Source organism: Athene cunicularia (genome assembly GCF_003259725.1).
Source record: "Athene cunicularia isolate RWA chromosome 4 unlocalized genomic scaffold, athCun1 chr4_part3, whole genome shotgun sequence".
NCBI lineage: Eukaryota > Metazoa > Chordata > Aves > Strigiformes > Strigidae > Athene > Athene cunicularia.
In genome coordinates, this window is record NW_020799100.1 from 14,072,050 (window position 1) to 14,093,322 (window position 21,273).

The 21,273-nt window shown below is 37.7% G+C and overlaps 1 protein-coding gene across 13 annotated transcripts in view; it reads right to left on the minus strand.

The window, feature by feature from the left end:
- Positions 1–434: 434 nt before the first annotated feature.
- The window catches only part of KLHL13 (kelch like family member 13), an 88,035-nt gene continuing 67,196 nt past the window's right edge, over positions 435–21,273 (minus strand). For 12 of the 13 annotated variants that reach the window (XM_026848256.1, XM_026848258.1, XM_026848253.1 and 9 more), the window contains 3 exons: positions 16,715–17,510; positions 9,098–9,211; positions 435–7,196 (listed from right to left, as the gene is read on the minus strand). In XM_026848256.1, the coding sequence (XP_026704057.1) occupies positions 6,709–7,196; positions 9,098–9,211; positions 16,715–17,510 (1,398 nt within the window). In that variant the 3' untranslated portion in view covers positions 435–6,708. The remainder of the gene's footprint in view (positions 7,197–9,097; positions 9,212–16,714; positions 17,511–21,273) is intronic. The other variant, XM_026848263.1, reaches the window with a different exon arrangement.

The following is a 21,273-nucleotide window of genomic DNA, read 5'->3' on the forward strand; positions in this document are numbered from 1 at the left end:
GAGCCTTTGTGGGCAGAACTGGAGCCTTGCAGGCAGACACTGAGTAAACGTCAAAGCCAGTGCTCTACTACTCACCTATTAGCAAGGAACACACACTCTCTGTAAAAAAGCTACATAGGTACTATTTGCAAAAACGTATCTGAAAGAATAAAATATTCAAAACTAAAGTTAACAAGCACAGGCCAAAATAATCTAAATTTAAATGTCTGATCCAGGTCAGGTCTCCAAAGCAAATGATTTTTTCAGCTGTATTCTACTGTTAAGAAAAGGGGTGATGCCTCTTTCCCATACCTAGTGATGCAGCACAGGAGCCTGTGCCCATTAGCAGGAGTTACACGACTCTGTAATATTTATTGGCAGCTATCAAAGGTTTGGGTAAAAATATGGAAAGATACACTGTCAAGCACTGTGTAAGAAAGATGGGGAGGGGACTCAGGTGATCAGTGGTGTGTTTATTTCGGTGCATAAAACACGTAAGGAAAATTATTTCCACACTTCTAAGGAAAGGTTACAAGCAATGAAAAACAATGGAAAAAAACAAGCAATTTTTTACAGTGATGTTGAACAAGAGAGGTAAAGGCAAAACTGTTAATTCAACAGAGGGCAAGTATTTTGGAACAATCCTGGATATGGGGAACACGTGTTAAAATGGAACAATTTTATTTTTTTGCTTCATTAATTGATACTGTTCTGTGAGTTAATGTTTTAAAATCTGAAGCATTCCTACAGGTCTTTTTTCCCCCCAGTCCTGTGCAGACAGATGAGAGTAAACAAGCTTGCTCTCTACTGGGATCTGGAAAGCATGACCAAACCCTGACCCTCCCTCCTGCAATTTCCACACGGGCACATAAGGGCAGAATCAATGGCCAGGAAAGAAGTATTGCATGCCAAAGAGTTACTGTATTTGCCCCTTTCCAGAAGACTCAGCAGCTCTGGTACACAATCCTCCTTGAAAAGAGGACAAAGGAGATTCTGGTGGTCTTTAAATGCCAGGGTAATTAAAATTTTAGGTCAGACTTAACAGATTTCCCTCCTGCACATGGATTTTAGCTGGGTTTGGGAATATTTGCCTGCAGGGCAGCGAAGGGCTATGGGTAATTAGATGTCAAAGCTACGGTCCTCATTCCCCAGCTCCACATGATCTTTAGCAGGCCAGAGCCACAACGTACTTTAGAAAGAAGAATCAAAAGGTCAGATTTATTTTGGAACTCAATCAACAAGCAATACGGAAGCCAAGAGAGGTGCTTTCACACTTGCCCAGAGAAAACAGACTGCAGCCAATGCAGAATGTTGTGATCTAAAGGGAGATACAGCGACAGGTCAGCCAAGAGTGCAAGCAGGTATGAACAACAGAGCTCAGATTCACCTAAACCAACTACAAGTTATTAAATAAATATATATATATATATATATATATCTCACTCCAGACAGTCTGTGGGAGCTCAATGTCCAAATGAATCTCTGAACCATGCCAACATTCTCCAAAAAGTGATTTTTTTTTTTCTGCCTAGAACTGTAATTTTACTCAGCAAATTTACAAGCTTTGCATGTTTCCAGTCCCAAAGACATTTTCATCTGAGGTCTTTTCACACTGTAAACTGAATTCTTCTAAATGTTAGGAAACAGCCCCAAATAGAAAACTTTTTAATGAATATGTGGATACCCTGACAGCATGTAGCTAGCTTAGAAAGAACTGAACCTTTCACTCCCACTACAGACTCAGAGAGACATTAGTCATTACATGAATAAAAAGTGAAAAACCCAAATAGCAGCAATAAACACTCCCAGAGATGGGGGAAAAAAACCCAGCATTCAAGATCCAAAATAATACATGGAGGAGGCAGTAATTCCCATTTGATATCATCCCTTCTAGAATGTCAACCATGCAGGGCTCCTGCTGTAGCACCACCCCCCGGTTATCTGGGCTGCACCTTCTACAAATCGGATAGTCATTAAATAAACTCCCAGAGGACTCCTGTGTATCACTAATGCTGGAATTCCTGACAAAAAACTAGCCATGTTGTTTTAGGGTCAGATATGTTGTGGAACAAATCCCACCACGTTTTCCCCAGAATAGGTAATCAGAAGATCCAGCAGAGCTGTACATCAAAAGACAGAGCCTACGGACTGAGAAAAGTTCACTTGGCCATCTGCAAAAGACTGTCTGTCAACAAGAACATGTGAACTGGTGCCAGTCAGTAAAGTCATCCTAATCCCCTAGCTTGTTCTCAAAATTGTGATCACCTTTTCATAGTTGAATGGGTCCTGCAATACTCATGGGACCAAACCCTTTATCATTAAGCAAATCATATGTAACTCTGCATTTTAAGACTTTTTTTTTTTAATCACATCTGTATCAAAGAACTATCATTCACATTTTAACTGAAATATAAAAGAAAAAAATACCTGATAAGCTACATACGCTGTGCAAGTAAAGAACACTTTCGCAGAGCATGGAAAGCATAAAGTGCTACACAAGAGAGCTTGGACTCACCCTCCAGACCTCTGGGTAATCTATCACTACGCACAAACTAAAACACCACGTAAGGTGTAAGCCAGGAGGAAATAGGACGCACATTACTCCTTCAACACACACACACACAATTTTTACTAGGTTAAAACTGCTTATATATTTCCAAATATGCGCAAGCTGAATTAAGATTACATTTCTCAAAGTATGTTATATAGGAGAAATGGGCTATTTTCTCCCTTGACATGAGGGCCATGCCACTAGAAAAGCTTCAGCTGTATCAATTCTAATTAGGAGCTGAGCAAGTAACAAATAGGTCAGCTATAAAAGGAAAAATTAAAAAACCTAGCAACTGGCAGAGTCAGACACCAATGCAAAGATGAGGTAATTACCAGCTGGAGGATAATTTAAAACGGAACAACAATTCTAGTAAGCAGAGTGAACTCTGCAAAATAAGTGCCCTGAACCTTCCAGATCAGGTAATCACCAAATCTTTGGCTATAAACTCCTCCAGACACTTTTACTGCACTTATTGCTGCGGCACCAAATTATCTTTGGATGTCCAACCAGCCCATCAGATTAAGACTGTAAACCTTTGGGGACAATTTTATTTGTACACAAACTGCCCTAATCCAAGGTTTCCATTATTCTGCTAAATAATCAGGCTATTGGTTTGAGCTTTCTGACTAAAATACTACTCCTTGAAGACTCCCCCCGCTCAGAAACAGAATGGGCAATTTAAAAATAGCATCGGTATGAGAAAACAACTCATTGTTGTCCTGGGAAAGATTAAGACTCACAGTGATTCTTCAGAACAAGGGAACTCTAGAGCTGCAGGCCAGGCCGTCAGACAGATGCCTTCTGCTGCTCCAGTTCTCACCCCTTCATGACAACTCCATTATCCCAACAATGCCAAGCCTACAAGTGCCCCAAGACAGGTTGGGTCCTGCCATGAATCGCTTTCCCTTGGCCCAGACTCTTAATACTTTATACAACTTTCTAAAGGAAGTGGAACCACAGAAAACTGGACATCTGCAAGTGATCAGCTCTTACGTGAATAGGGCAAAAACCCTTCAAATAATTTGGGTTTTCCAAGGTTTTCTTCCCCATCATTCTTGTCCAGTTTCAAAACACAGCACAAGGAAATGTCACCCCAGATGTACTGAGTCAGAGCGCTGTGTCTCTTTGCAGGGATATCAGCCATGAAAAGTTCCATATAGAAGTGAGCACTTTTGTTGCTAACTGGGCACGGAGAAAAAAAAAAAAAGCAAAGTCCAAATGAATTCTGAGATTGCGGTGTGAGTCTGCCATCATCAGGAGAGGGCAGACAGCTCACGCAGCTCTGCCTGCTAGCACATTAATGTAGTCTTACTCACATTCAGGTCAAATATCTACTAATTGCTTTTTATCCAGATGCTTTTCTAATTTACATACAACTGCAAAAATGAAAGCACTCAAAACTTATGAAAGAAAGAAGCAGCTGCTTATCAGGTGGACACTGTTGGCTCTAGATACTATGACGTGTTTACTTTTCATAAAAGCAGCCTTACTGAAAATGGAGATTGAGTATCTGCTGTATCTATATGTACAGCTGTGGATTCAGAGATGGAAAGGGTTTGTTATGCTATGGTTAAGAAAGATGTAATGAGCATCAAGTCATTTTACACTGCATTACAGAAGAAAACAGCTTGCAGGTTTTGGCAAATCTTTGATGTTTGCTTTTCAATCCTGGTGAGTAGATACTAACTGTCATTATGAACACTTTAATCCAGAGGGAGATACAAGAAAAAACCTCAAAGATTAATTTGATTGAAGCACTACATTTAATCCACTATGCTATGTCCAACACTGATGACAAAATGACATTCAAAAAGAATTCTTCCACTTTAAGCAGAATAGATAATGAGTCACTAAAAAAAAGAAACAAACCACCATTGTGGCCATACACCAACTCCTGAGCTATTCACAAGGCTCAGACAAATCTTTGACATCTTAGCTTATAACCATCTCACAAGGGTTAGAACCCACCCAAAGCTGCTTCTGAATGAGAATACCAGTGAAGATATCCACTTTTAAACAGAGCATCTCCTCATCCCCAGCATACAGACAGCAGCAGGATATATTTACATTACCCAAAAGAAGTTGCAACTACTTTATCTACTTTTTAGTTTAATTAATAAAATGGAAACGTAATACGGATTTCAGGGGATTTCAACTCAAGCAGGCTCTAGAATCTGGTCTTTGAGCTGGAAAAAAAATTAGTAGCATGTGACACAAATGACTGACACATACTTAAATTACAGAGCAACATTCTCCTATTTGGTGCTTTGCACAGCATTAGAAATGTATTTTTAAGGTAATGAGTCAATTCATCTTGACTGGCTACTTTCCAAGAGTATCCACTGGTGCCACTATTAACACCTGTAACAACCTTGCACAGCTACGCAGAATTATTTTTTAAAGAGGAAGAATTGCTTTTGATTTTACCCAAAACAATTATAAAACCTAAAGCTTACACATACATTTTGGTAGTGATCATTACTAGTAAACTGCATAAAGAATAAATACTAGTACTTCCAAAATTGACACCATAGTAATACTGCTGCTTGATGCATCAAGCAGGTACAAAATACAAATAGCATACTCCCCAAAAAAGTCTATTAAGCTTTACAAGGTTATTAGTAATAGGCAGCACAATAAAAGAAGCTGAAGCTAACTGATTTAAAACAGTTTCCCTCAGATGATGCCCCTCTGACTGCTCAGCAGCAAAACCACTTGTAACATACGATGGGAAGTTCAGAACAAGCACGATGGTATCAGCCTTCTAGAAGCACTCAGAGCTGCAATTTGTCAGCAGTGCACTGTACTTTGGAGCAGATAAAGGTTTCTGTAAGTTTGCATGGCTGCACACATAAGCAGTAGTTCTCCAAGGAAAAAAAAAAAAAAATTAAGACAGTTTGTTCTTTCGTCAGTCCTTAACAATAAAATGAACACATCAGGCCAAAACAGTTTCTTAAAAGTAGGTCAAAAATACCCATTCATGATCACTTCTGCATTGGTTTCCTAGCAAATTAATCTACCTACACAGATATACATGTGTATCCTGGAAACAGTGAGGCAGAGGAAGAAAACCAAATACATTAATGAGGTAGCTTAGACTGAATAACTGCAGTTAAAAGTTTTATTGAACAAAAGAAGGTAAAATGTGGTAGTCCAAGTTCACTGAGCAAAAGCAGCTCTCTCGCTGAAGCTGCACTTTGTGCTAAATAACCTTATTAACTGAGACTATACAGAGGACACATTATGCAAGTTATCTCAACAGTAAAGGAGAAAGGTAGATTAAATTTGATCTGATGGAACGATTTTGTCAAATTCAGTGGCTTAAGTTAATGTTTCTAGCCCTTATCTACCTATATTCAGTGCAGGCATATAACAGAATATACAACTGTACTGAATTCCCATGTGTTAGTAGTGTGTGCTCCCATGCAAGCGGAAGCCAACTCCTGAAAAAAACCCAAATTAAAAAACCCAAACGTTTAAATCTTTTGTTTGAAGCATCACTCAACCGACTCAGGAAAAACACTCAAAACACATTATAAAAAAACTCCTGGCCTCTACAAGGTCCGCTTCCCGTATAGTGCTAGTATTTTAAAATTATGTTATTTCTCCCCTCTGCCTAAGAAACTTCATATGCTCTGAAAGCACCCACAAAGTCAGGTGGGTAAACAGATTTTTCAAAAATACTCTGAAAATAGGGAGGTAGCTCAGGCCCCTTGGCAACCTTCTGTCATAGTTCACATTGATATAGTCTACCTCCCCTTGTAATCGACAGTCAAAAATGAAAGGAAAAAGGATTTCAACTATGAAATTTAGTGAAAGAATGTGTTCAATACAAAGTCTTCAAATTTGACTCGTTGGGCTCCCAAATGTAAGCTAAAAGGTACCTCACACCCAATACACAACATTAATAACGTACCTAGTTCATACATTTTATAGACAATATCTTCTCATTTGTTAAACATTTGGCTTGGGCAAGTACATCTTGTTTTGTTAACCACTTGACAAACATTCTAGGCCAAACAAACAGCACAAATAATGTCAAAGTCTTTTTTTTTTTTTTTCCAGTAATCGTATGAAATGCTGTAGGCTAAGCCTAACAGAAACTACTGAAGAAAAATAACAGACTCCATGATGCAGTGCAAAGGTGTTACTACAACATCATAAGTCAAGGGATGTTTCTAAGGTGCTGAAAGAGGAGATTCTCTAGACGGCGACCCTGTATTGTCCTCCGGTGGGAAAACAGTAAGAGTGCAGGCTCGAATGCCACCAAGTGATTCTGGAAGGTCAAATACTTTATGCCACTCATCTTTTTCTGGATCATATTTCTGAACAATTTCCACCATACACCGATTATTCCAAGAATATCCTCCAACAACATAGATTTTATTTTCAAAGACAGCAACCCCAACATCACTTTGCCCACGTAACATGGCAGCAATTGGAGTCCACTGGTCTAGAGTTGGTGAGTAATATTCACAGCTTAGGACATCATCATAATCACTCGTTCCTCTAAAGTGATTTCCACCAATAACATATAGCTTGTCTCCTACAGTACACATGCAATGCAGACCTCTGACTGTCGTCATCGGAGCTTTCTGAGTCCATTTGTCTGTGTCAGGGTCAAAACACATAAGTTCTTTTTGGAAAGTATCATGGGTAATTCCCCCTAGAGAAATAAAACACATGTTAGAGCAGTGCTCACCCTAGTAAGAAATAAACAGCAGAAACACACATTTTCATGAATTAGTTCAACCTTTCCTAAAAACTTTTCACATTAGCATAGATTACTACCACATATGTGCTCCACTTCAAACTACTTTTTTTTATGTACCGTGTTCCTTTAAATGTGAATATGGAAAGAAGCCAAGTCTCATACAGGACTTCATTACTTAAGATGGTGCTGTCAGATTAAAAGAACAAAAAATTGTTACCTATGCTTCATTTTGGCAAAATTATTTCTTTGCTTACATTTGTTCAGTTTGCCAGCTTTGTTTCCCATGATCAAGAAAACAGGAATCCATTTCCCTTTCAAATTTTGATACTACGCTATTGTGTTTTAAGTGGTTCTATCACATAGCATCATTTTCTTCAGAAAACTTTGAGGGACAGAGAGAGAACACAGATTTCAAAGATTCTTCTGTTAATAGATGCCTGTGGTGTTCTCTATGTTTACATTCTCCACAGTGTCCTGCAAAAGCAGTTGGAGAGGCTTCAGGGGAAATCACAGGATGATTTCCCATCAGTGGATGAATGTTCCACCTTTCTGCAAGGTCACTAGACAGGTCAGAAAGCAGTCACACCAATTTCAGACACTGTAGGCTTAGTAGCTATGGTTTAAGATCACAACGCAACTATATTTGAGGTGCTAGAATATATGAGGAGAACACACTGCTACTAAACAATCTCCTGCTGGGCTAATCATTCAACACTGAATTGTCACGCTTGGCTTATTAGCAGACAGAGATGGCATGATGTTGACAGGAGTTATGCAAGAAAGTACTTAATTCTTCAGTTGGACAGTAAGAATTAAATACAGAAAAAACAGGAGGACTGTCCAACCCTGACACTTAATGACAGCCATAGTAGTGACAGTGCTTGGGATTCTGTCAGAGAGAAGAGGCTTTAAATGACAAAGGAACCAATCTTCACATTTTCAACCCCAAACGCATCTAGAGTCATGGGAGGAGGAAAAAAAGCAGCTGTGGGAAATACACAGCATCTGTATGAAAAAACACATTAGGGAGCATATACATGTGCCACCTGCAGTAAAACCAGCAGAGTGGGCAAAAAAGTACAAATAGTAGCACAATGATCAGAAGCTAGCTTAATGAACTCATTCATAGAAAAGTAAACTGTATTTTATGGTAAATTTTAAAATAAATCCCTCTTTACAGCTAAGCAACCTTGTCCCACTTCCCGCCCTGAAAGTCAGATAAGTTCTTAGAAAATATCCCTTAAAAATCGCAGTAGAACATACACAGGTATGTGATCTCTGGAGATCACTCACAGAAACTGAATCTTCTTTCAAAATTGAGCAGACACCAGATTTTCAGAAAACTTATTGCCCCCAGTTTGGAAAAAAATGGAATGCAACTATGACCTTGGTGACATATGGGACTGAGCATATTACAAATGAAAGACCAGTGAAAGTACAGAAATAATTCATATATCGTGTTTAACATGAACACTTATCCCTAATGAAGGCAGATATTCTTCACTAAAATTTCCAGTGCTTTCCAAAATGTATCAGAGAGGATGTGTATTAACAATTATTGCTATATAAATGTTTATATGTGCTGTTGCCACAAAAAAAAAAATCTATTCTGACAGTTAAATGTTTTGGAGTTCAGAACTGTCTTTTATTATGCAAATTATTATGTAAATGATATAAAAATTTTCTCAGCCTCTGCAGTATATATGCTATTTGAATGGCTTCATATGAATTTGTATCACTGCTTATACCTTGGCAAACTCATTGCAACCAGAGACTAATTTTTATTGTCTCCCCATGAAATAGAAAAAATTAGGTAAGAAATTGCTTCATAAAGATATCAATGAATTATTTACCTGAAATATACATCAATCCCCCATACACGGTTCCAGCATGACCATAGTGGGGTTCATTCATCTTTGCGACATAGCTCCATTCATTCATTCTGGGATTGTAACATTCCACAGTGGCTGTTTAAAACAAATAAGAATATAAAGTGTTGAAGCTAGCATGGCAGTTTGGTTTTGAGTACAGTCACAGTGGCAGTAATATATTCATAAACAGAGGAAGTATCAATGAGAAACATTGTTCAGCTGAGAAAGCGACAAGGGAATTATTGAGCATTATGTCTACAGACAATACAGAAAAACCTCAAGTGCCATCCCAAAGGAACAGAAAGGAAGAAAAAAACCTTCCTGCATTCTTGCCTTCCACCTGTCTCATTCCCATTCCTGCCTGGCACACAACCTGCCCCAGCTCATGAACCCTGCCCAAGGTACAGCTACAGAACATCAGAGAAAATAAAAAGCTGGATGAATTCAGCTTTCTACCATTTTCTCTTGTGCAAGTATCTTCAGTGTCTGCCACAGAGAGACAGGGTATAAACTTAAAACCTGTCTCAAAGACAGTCAGTGTTTCTGGATACCAAATCATTTTTCTCAGGTCCATGACCTCAGCTAAGTCCCACCTATGCAGAAAACCAGGCTAGATTTTCTTGGTATTCTGCACTGAAATGGTCCTATGCCCTCCGAAAAGGGGCAGCAATTGTTCACTAATTTTCTCTTGTCTTGCAATCTTTTAAGTACTTGCACAGCAACATACAGCACAGCATATGCAAGTCACTAATTCAAACAGTTTACAAAAGCCAAGCTTTAAAAAAATACAAGATGAATCCCAAATGGAAAGAAGCAGCACCTGTGTCGATACACCACTCCATTTGTGCACTTTTCTTTGTGAATTCTAATGTTAAAATGATCAAAGGACTTATCAAATCAGAAATTGCAGAGGTTAGTACTAAGGTTAAAAAGAAACCCAGAGCACAGATGTCCCTGCAGAAAGCACTTCTGAAGAGGAATCCTCTATTCAAAGTGGGATGGAAGTGACATGGGTTTGCAGGAAAAGGGGTACGCAGTAAGCTCAGAGAATAAAAACAGAAAACAGAATAATAATAATAATGGACCTGAGCAAACTGTAGAGATTGACAGCTTGAATAGTACAATATGACCAGAGGGACAAGAAATCCTGAAAAACCCTGTAATATAGTGACCTTATGACACACAAAGCAATCATCAATAACTGTGTTATCTTAAAGACAAATTAAAACTCATTTTAAGTAATTAAAATTAAGAATCAGATTCTGTTATACAATGCTTTGTCTCTGAAGAGAGATTTTATGAATTACATGTACAAAATTAAATCTGTTTTTGAAAGTGATATTTTACTTGCTCCAGAACAAGCTTTTTATTCAATCAAGGGTAGAAAATCTGAGCCAACTCTATGGGATCAGTGATGGTGACTTACAGTCCAGCATTATATATCAAACAAAAGAATTAAAAAAAAAAAAATTAGAAGTTGAGAAACCTGACATTTTAAAGACAGAAACTAGTTAGTGCTAGTACAAGCCTGTAGAACTAGCAGTACTGGCCAGGCTAGTAAAGTGTATCAATCACTAATATTCATACAGTGATTAAAAGGTACCTCACCCTAAACTCCAAATCTGTCTTTAAAAAAAAAAAAAAAAATCCCTTGGAGCATTTTGGAAGAGTAAGTCTGAGACCACCGATACACCTATCTCCAAAAGATCTCTAGTGTCAAGCCAAAATTTAGCAAAGAGTGCATTACATTGACCTTCTGAATTATCTTTTAGCTGCTGTAAAACACACAACCTCCTTATTGTTGCATAACAGGATGGTATTTCATGATTCCATGCAATTAGTATCTCAAATAGACACACTCAAAATAGAAGCTTCCAGTGTCACAAATACTGTTTTTGACCACCAGTTCAGCATCATGTAAGGTTAAAATAATATTTAAAAAAAAATAAAAATCTATATTGCACATGAGAATCACTAAACTGTTAAGAGCACACTGGATTATCTTCAGCTTTTCCCCAGCCAAGAACTGAAACTTAAATTTATAAAATACAGAAAAGAGCTGGTCCAGAACATACGGTTCAAGATATAAGGCAAAATCTACTAAATTCCTACTTATTTCAAAACAAATTATATACATTGATTCATAAATATAAAATTATTAATTTCACATTCTTGAAGCTGTTTAAAAATAGTAATGAGAGCCTGAAATGCCTCTAGTTTGGTAAGAGTGCCTTGCACACCAACTCCCAGTTATGCCAGCCATCCCAGGGCTTTGATGGACAAAAAATAAAAAACTGATGCAAAGTAACTGAAGTTAAGTGTCTTTACACACTACTGTTAATATGCCAAGTCTGTGATTTAAAAAAACTACCCAATATGGGTAAATTCCAAAGTTTACTCTAGGAGAACAATCCTTTACTAAACACTTCCCTACAATCCAGCTTTCCTGTTACTGCAATCTCCTCCCCCAGCCCTTCGAAATAAGTCTCGAGCTGCCTTTCACATTAAACACATGTACAGGTAGATAAAAGCCCATATAAAAAAAGGTACGAAAAGGCATTCAAGCATCCTTCTACAACAAAAATTTTGGTATTTCTTCAATTTGACATGCTGCAGACTTTGTATATCCACCAAGGACTTATACAATCTTAAAGCCAGTGAATGCTGGAGACATCCTCTTGCCCAAACAAAGGTATAGGCACAAAGAATTGATTCCACAAATTACACCTAAAATTAAATCTGTGAGTTGTATTTCTGTGTACTGTCATCTTGACACCACATGCAGTATTTGTCTAATCCCCAAATAAACCTGTGCTCACTCTTGTATAAATGTATTCATCCATTCCAATATTCTTTTCTAAAAAAGAAAGCCCCTTTCTACTCCGCTCTATTTAGCAATCAGAAGAAAACAAAGATGTGCAGAAATTTCAAGAACAGAGAAAAACAGATTTGACATGCGAGTAATTATAGCTGTCCCAGTTCTACCCTGACAGCAGACCCTTCCGACCTGCTGTTTACTGCTATGCTGCACTGAAATCATCATTCTACTTGCTTACACAAAAACAAAGGCATCCTCTTCACCACAACGCTTCTACTCCTTGCTAAGGAACTTAAATTTCTAATACACTATAAGGACAGGAAGAGCAGAATATGTACAAACCAATTGCAAAGCCAGCAGCAACCAGATTAAGATGACATTCAACACTGGACAACTGTCTACCTCACTCTGCACTACAGACTGAATTTAAGAGAGAAACCATCGCCAAAAGATCGCTTTAGCAAGAAAAGATAAAACATCACTATCACACATTGTGAAGGCATTAGTTATCTGAGAAAGGATGATGTTGAGTCCAAGATCCCTCACCTTCTGACGTGGCTTCAAAATTCTCTCCAACATTACCAATACAGCTGAAGTACTGTTTGACAGTATTTCAGAGGAACCATCCCAACTCAAGTCTCAAATCTATCATCCTCTAAAACAAAGCTAATCACTTCCCAGCTGAAAAAACCTACTCTTTTGTTTGGTTGTTCTGCATAGCTGTTGCCCTGTTACCTTGCAAGATCATTCCATTTCTCTTTCAACAAGATCTCCTCTGCACTGAAAAGGAAAAAATACTGAAAATTCCAGCTACTGAAAGTGTCGGCCAATTTGAGGCAGGCATCAGGATGCCTTATTTGGAGATGATGTATCATCTCCAGACAGAGCACAGTTCACAAAACACTCAAAAGAACTGCTACTGTACTGAGCCTAAGTATATATCCTATATAGCATGAGACTGCTGGATTCATTCTCCCAACAGCATGAACAATTCAAATCAGGCGTTATTTATGTTTAACAGTGGAACTTGTGATCTGTTCATTACCATAATCCAGGGAAGACAGGCCTCATTTTAATAGAATTAAGCAATCTCAAAAAGACACAAAGCTTTGGCAGTCCCAAGGGATGCTCAGTCTGCACTCATTTTATAGTGCCATCTGTGATGCTATTTGAGGAGTATACAGATATTTACCACTTCTCTGTCAGTAGCTTCTAATGTGTCTTGAGGTTTATTACAGCAGCACTTGGCAACTGTGTGTGATGGTTGTCCCAAAACACGGGATCTTAATTTTGTTGTAGTATTTCTATAACACAGCTTGCTTATGCACAACTCAAAACTGACTTGGTTAAATTAAACAAAGCCCTGAGTAATTCTGTCCCTAGCATAGCAAGGAGCCACTTCAAAGTAAGTTCCTATGCAAGAGGTCCTCCAGTTCACACTTCAGTTTGATATTCACAGTATTACACAGACAGCAAACAGCCCAACTGGGTAATGATGCTTAATTTTCTTCTTAACCGTTAAAAATATATATATATATATATATATATATATATGTGTATATATATAACATAGACTAACAAGAGAAGTTTTTACATAAACAAGAAGTTGTTTGAATTGAGGGTTAAACATCATGGAGAGGGCACCTGGAAAATAAATGCCTTCCTGCTTGTTGGGCAGGGGCTCAGAAGAATATCTAACTGTCCTGCCCTGGGCTAGGAGTCTTCTCTTTCTGTCTTTACTGCAGCATGATGATGAAGGTATCAATGGATCTGTGGTTTAGCTGCAATCCAACATCCCCTAAAGTGCTTAGGAAAAGCCCATATATAAAAATCTCGAACTCCACTCAAGCCTATCAACATCAGAGCTTGAAATATCTGGAAAGTACCTAACTGCACAGGCTTTCTAATACCTAAAGGCACAGCTACTGCCATCATCATCAAGAACCACAACTGAACTCCTTTAAAAAGAGCTATAAAAAGCTAGTTGTCTGAGAAAACTCTGCACAACAGCACAGCTGGAGATTGCCAATGAACTCTGCTTCACGAGTATCTCTGTGAACTGCACCTGGTTTTTGCTTTGTCTCCTTTTCCAAAAAGTCTTGGCTTTTGCACACCTGCCTTCTCCAGGCTGGTCTCCTCCTTGTGCCAGAGTGCTGCTGCATCTGCCTTCTGGGAATATCTTTGGCAGGTGCCTGATTTGACATTTAAGAACAACCACCCAAAATTATAAACAATCCCTTCTAGGGGTGGTATATGGTTCTACAAGCCTTAAATTGTCACAGGGTTGAAAAAAATCTGTATTCTAATTCCATAATTCAGTACATTTCAAAGATACATTTACCACATACATGCAAATTCACTCATCCATACCAATGAACCAAACTTTTCTCAGTGGCATGTACTGTTAAAACAGCAGCTGTTTATTACTGCTAAAAGCACATACTACTGAGGTAGAAAGTGGCATTTACAAAGTTCTCAGATGATTAAACATTTCAAAACTGTTTTGGAAAGGCTTGATAGAGCACCTCAGAAGGGTGTATTTTTTATTCCAGTGAATGTCAGTAGAAAAAAATAATAAAGAAAATAATTTCAGTAGCTTTAATCCTTTGGTCCTTTTCTGTAAGAGCTGATCTTCTGGAAAGCTGAATTCAGGTTTGGGGAATTTCTCCTCTCCAACAACTGATTGAAATTAGTTTGAACCCAGAGGCAACTTCTTTAATACTTGTCCAACACACATTTGACCTGCTCTTCTATGAAAAGCTTGAGAGTTTTTCTCATCTGAAGAGAATGGGAAGTTTAAGCAGGATTTCATCTTTCAGCTGTCAAGGTTTATGAAAGAAACATGAAAATGAAAAGTGACTTGCCTTGCAATTAACAAGAAACGAAACTGAAGCCCCAAATCAAAGCATCAGACAGCTACAATATTTAGCATTTATAGAGTACTCTTTCCACAGAATGATCCAATGACATTTTTCAGGTCCATGTGGAAATCGTTTCAGCATTTTAATGATACCTTTACAGAGAATTTTAGACAGGTAATAGATTTTGTATTTTAATTAAAGCTGCAGAATTGTTGAGGTCAGCAGAACGATACTGCCTGCATCTAATTGAAGAAAAACACTGCACTTAAGCCTGCTGTACACACAGGTTGCACTGGCTTAGTGACAGTATTATTTCACATTGATTTTGTTAGACTTGGAACTTTTCACTGGCATTCTTATAACCCTACTCTGTTTCACTGGTAAAGTACATAAGGACAGCAATCTGATAATCTGCTATTAATTCATACCATTAGGAAAGCTCAGTGAAAGTCAGGTTTTCTGATACTCAAAGATCAATTCACATTAGTTTGTACAATCTGTTTTTTGCAGGGTATTAAGCTTGCTTTTAGTGTGTATTTTCAGGTACATAAAGTGTCATGTAAGAAAAACACTGAAAACCTCTGGATCAGGAAGAACTAAGGAAAACAAGCTATTGCCAAACAGTTTCACCATGTTGTTTGGAAACAGGTGGCATTTTTAAATATCTCATGTCATCAAATATTAGAATGAAAAAGCAAAACCAGTCCAGTCTTGTGTAGTAGAAGCAACGTGCTATGTTTCCTATGAAAGTGTGATAATGAAACAAAAGTGTATATGTGAATGATGAAGATGCACTAGTAAAAAAAAAAAGTGTCACAGATGCTGCAGTACAAATTAGATTGTGTAGTGTTTCAATTAAACATGTTTCTCACTGCACCTAAAGATATCAGTGCATTTCTAAAAAGCAAATCTTAGCAGCAAGAGCTACTGCCACAAAGACTTGACAAGACCCGGTTAAGTACTGGGCTGAAAGCAGCAAGCAAAATAATGAAATATTATATCTAAACCAGATGCAACATTATGCTAAAATTCCAAGCATAACAACACTTCAATTTTAAAGCACAGACAAATTTACAATTGAGTGTACAGTTCCAGACTCGACTGCAAATGCCAACCACTGTGTCTTTGGAAAATGCAGTGGATTAATACAGGCCATACTCTACTGCCTTTTGTTAAATGAAAAGTTGCCATGTATTTCTTCTTTGTTTCCAACCATCTTATGTCCCTGAAATTGATTTTTTAATTTCTTTTTGGTGAAGTAAAATGAATCATCATTTGCAATGAAGAAAAAAGGAGGCAGCAGCACAGTTATTCATATAAGTTAACTGTGTAGTCACAAGATCACAGGCAAAAATCTAACATTTTAATAATTTGAAAGACCAGAATATCAGAACATCTGGATCTCACTGATCTGTGAGTGAAACAAATAACTACCCTTTAATAAAAATTACCAGCATTTCAAATTGATTATTCCAGAAAGTTTGCATCTTTTAAAATGCAACCTTCATTGAACAGGGCGTTTCAGTTAGAAAGTCATGTATCCCTTAAGAGTGAAAAGAGTGGGTTTGGTTTCTCAGCTTAAGTAATGATATTTTTTTCTGACAGTTGTGTGATTTCTTTTTCTATACAGTTGTGTTTATATACATACACATGGTTACTTCATGTCTGATGATAAAGGTGAAGACATCAGATATTATGCATCAATACACAAGATCTATGTGTCTGGCAATTTTTTTTGTGGAAGCCTTTTAACTGCTAATACCATCCAGACAAGTTTCTCTATGGATCTGCAGTACTTCCAGAAAGAAGCTGCATACCAACAGCTTTATCTTGTTTCCTCTCCACCCATTCACAGGGCAGCACAATATTTCAAGGGCTCAAAAGCAAGGCAAGAAGCCACGCTTCAGGAGGAACACTCACCTAGCTCACCCGCTGCATTTCGACCACCGACTGCATACAAATGTCCTTTGAGGGCACTTAGGTGGAAGAAGGTGCGCTTCTCATTTAAAGATGCAACTTGCATCCACTTGTTGTAGCGAGGATCAAACCTAAAGACCGTGTCAACTGCTGTCTTTCCCTTCGTGTCGTAATTGCTCTGGCCCCCAACTACGTAAAGAAAGTTTCCAATCACGGCGATGCCGTGCTGGTACCTTGGTGCATCCATGGGAGCTAAGGACTTCCATTCGTGAGCTTTTTCGTCATACATCCGTAACTCCTTGCTGACAACCAGCTGCTGCCTCAGCACTCCCCCCAACGTCACCAAGTGAGTACTGTCCGACCGAATGGCAGTTCTCTCCGACTGCATAACCGGTTGCATGTATGGCATCATTTGGTAATTGCTGGCTTCCAAAAGCAAGTTTACACAGGTATTGTCAGTTCTCATGAAGTCCACTGTTTGAACATAGTTAATAAGATCCTGGGGCGTCATCAGCGGAAACCTGATGTTCTTCATTAGCTTTGCAGCATACTCCATCCGAGGCTCCTCGTACCTTAGCCAGCGACAAGCCGCCTTGAAGAGTTCAAGTTCAGTGCAGTGCTTAAGGCTATTACTTGAAAGCACAAAGGCAAGACGTTCAAAGGGGAGTTTCACAAATTCACCAGTACTTAATAATGCAGGGAAGTTCTTCAGGATGAAATTATTAACGTATTTATCCACTTCTGTGAGATTGTATGTGTTGGCAATTCGCCCAACCTCAACACAGTTTTCCAATGAAACCTATTAAGTAAACAGAAAGAGGAATCAACACACTTTCTTAATTTGGTGTTTACATAATGCAGAATTTAATTAATATTACAGAACCAGCAATATTTCATCGTTTTACAATGCTCAAGGTGATTTACGTGAGCAAATAAATATTCAATATGATGCATATATTCATGAGTGCAGGGGGAGACCCAATGTATTCCTTATTTTGAAAAAATGAGACAAGTAACAAGCAGATGGCATATATTATGTCAAAAACATTATAGAATGATGATACATAGCAATTATACAACACTTCATCTTTGAAAAGTTCTGCAAACATTTTTGTAAGACACATGGAAAGTACAATTAAGGGAGAGGTGATCAGCCCACGGTTACAGAGAATAGTGTCAACATAAGTCTCACCATTAGACATTTTCTAACATTATTAAAATTTTATTGTCATAATGCAGCCGAAGAGAATGGCACAGCTACCTCTCCAATGGCACAAATTAGACAACTTACAGTGTTCACTCCCATGAATACATTTCTCAGAAACAAACAAAATTGAATCTTTAGTAAATCAACGTGTTGCTCTTACAGAATATGTTCAAAATTAAGTACACGTCAAAAATAAGACAAGGACAGTGTATTATGTAGTATATCATTGTGGTTTTGGGTTTTTTTAAATAACAAACCAAGGAGGATTACCCCTAGAAATACCCAGCCCATGAAATGCTTTAGCAGCATGGTTCATAATTTAATTCAATACTTGAATGAGCGTATCTTGGTAACCATCTCTTTTATACTGTTGCTGCATCTACCTTTCTTATATCTTCAGTTCCTAAATTTCTGAATTCACTTGGGATCCAAGGCAGATAGAGGAAGAGAGATGGGAGGGACAGGACGTAACTTAAAGTGGGTGGCCAGTGGACCCAGCCAATTCATTTCAGCAATCTCTATGGTATATGCGCAAAACAAGTCAGTTTTCAAACACTTCTTGCTGAGAATTGCAGCCTTTTTGAGTTCAGTCATTATTCTAACCCAAGCTTCATTTACACATGCTTTCTAGTTTCTATGCATGTCAGTCCTACTCATTGTCAACAAACTCCACAACTTTGTGATTCTCATTACATTTGTAATGTCAAAAGAATTTAAGCTTCCAAATCTCATGGTTATTTTTAAAAAGATTATAAAGATTGAGGACTATGACCTGATTGCAGCCTAAGAATACAAAAACCTTCAAATGACCTTCTGGTCATGACAGAGATTACAAGATTTTAATGCTGTATAATTCAATCTGATCATCGCCCTTTAATCCTAGACAACTCAAAAGTCTAATGAGTATGGGAATGGATGTTTTTAATTCACTATAAACCGATCTAACTTGCCCTAGAGTTAAGATTGGCAGTCATCAAAAGTCTTCATTCACACCTCCTGAAACACCTTGGTACAGTCAAATGTTCCAAATCTTGTTATTCATCTCCAGGAACACTAACCCTGTAATCAGGTTCTATCTAGAAGATGAATGTGTGGCAAACTGTCAGGCATTCTGTCATTAAAAAAATCCATGCAATATACATGAAAATTATTTTTGCATTAGAAGTCAGACCACACAGTTCTATAGGTCTATTGCTACCTGATGTGATTATATTTTGATATAAACCTATGATACTTACGAAACATTTTTTCTTCTTTTGACTGTTGAGTCAGTATCAACCTAATTTCTCCACATTTCCTTTTAGGATTTTAAATTTACACAAGTGAACTCATAATAGAAGTATCAGCATACCTCAAATTAAGTAAATGAAACAGGACATTCTTACTTCTAAAATGTCTTTCAAGCTGTATAATAAAACTAAAACAATGGGAAAAAATCACCCCTTAAACAGCTGGCAGTATACCACAAATCTTAACTCTTGCAATACAGTTATTGTATTTAAAAACTACTTTGGAATACATTTACTGGCATTAAACTACAGAGATGCAGCAATTTCTCCACATCAAGATAAGCAATCAGAAAGATATTGCATACAGAAAAGGCATACTTAAAAGATCAAAGTAAAAAAAAAAATGTATTGATTACATACCATTGGTACATGGTATTCAGGTTGCAATGAAGTATTTAGAGCTACTGCAGAATACATGCCAGTTATCAAGTACCCTGCATGTGTCCAGCTGATACATTATCATAACTATGTTATACCGTAAATCTATGCAATTGAATATATTCCTGGTATACATATATTTGAAAAATATATTGACACTTTACACACTGTTAGTGACTGATGAATATGACATCAGAAGTTTCCAGTCACCCTCTAGTTCTCAGAAAATTTACCCTTTACTTCCTTAATTAATCTCCTGGAATCGTACTGCACTCAGGACTGATTTTTTTTATACTATGATTGTCAGTACTCCCCATTATGCTTATGAAATGGTGCACTTTGGCTCACTAACAAATTCCACCCCTCACCTCAAGTCAGTGTAACATATTAAATGTTTTCTTAAAGGTTACTTTCCTTGGCAAAAGCACTATTACCCATTTTACTGTTCTTTAAGACAACAATCAAAGTACCAGGCTAAATTATATTGCTAAGATTTCACAGTTATAAAAATATATACTCTAGAGATTCTTAAGTCCTGAGACAAAAAGTAATCCTTCAACAGAATGAAATGCAATAGTCAACTCCACTTTTAATATTAAAAATTGGACAGTGTTACAAGTACAATAATGCTATTTAAACACTTAAGCACTTATGTTACTCAAGTGTTGACTTTCTAAATAACAGTTTGACTTATGCTACGGTACTTATGAGAGTTGTGGAAATCGTTCTCTATGAAGTCAGTCCATCAGGAGTTCATCAACAGAAGGGACTGCTACATCTGGAAATCCCACTGAAGCTAATAGGAGGAATGGAAATATCAGACAAAAAAATGAGACTGGCTATACGGTGAATCCAGTAACTAGTAGACATACACAGAACCGGCCAAAAGCCATAACTGGTCAAGCAGCTAAGCAACTTCTTAAGAAGTCAAGAATTTAAAATAAACCCTATTTTACTTGGGCTTTGACTTACTGCACAGAGCTGCTCATTCACACTACTCATTGTAAGTGCTCATTACAAAGCAGAAGTTGCAGACAATACTAAAAAGCTTTTCAAAAAAGGTCGGTCAAGCACAACACAGTATTGTTACGACCTGAAAAATCAAATGCAAAAGCCAAAGTACTTTCTTGAGAAAGCAGTTGACTTAATTCTTTGAACTTCTGAAGCAATCATTTCCCAAGCTCTGGTAAAAACTTAATTGACTATAAAACACTAGAAAACTGGACACAGAACAAAATGATTGCAAGTATGAGAATGCTGGAGAAAAACTCAGAAGAAATCATATGCACAGGAAATCAAGTCCTCAAGCTCAGTACCAGAAAATAGGCATCGAACTTTCTTTTGTTTTAATGACTGTTAAGACATGGAAGCACTTAACATGGTGTTTCAAAGAGTCTAAGTTTAAAAGAGCTTACATTCCCCTGAAAGCCTCAATTTTTCTGTGGGCTCCCATATATAGAAGTCCAGAAATAACAGCACAGAAATTTGACCAGGTCAGGAAACAAAAATCAATCATACCCCCAAATTAGAAAAGGTGGATTTCTGGTGGCTGGCAGAGCTGGCCCCAGCGTTAGACCGCACGCTCCCACAAAACTGAGACTTATCTTGCTCCATCCTCAGTTAACCAAGGTCTTGTGGTGAGACAGACTTCCAAATATTGAGACCTCAATATCTGACAATATTCTAGT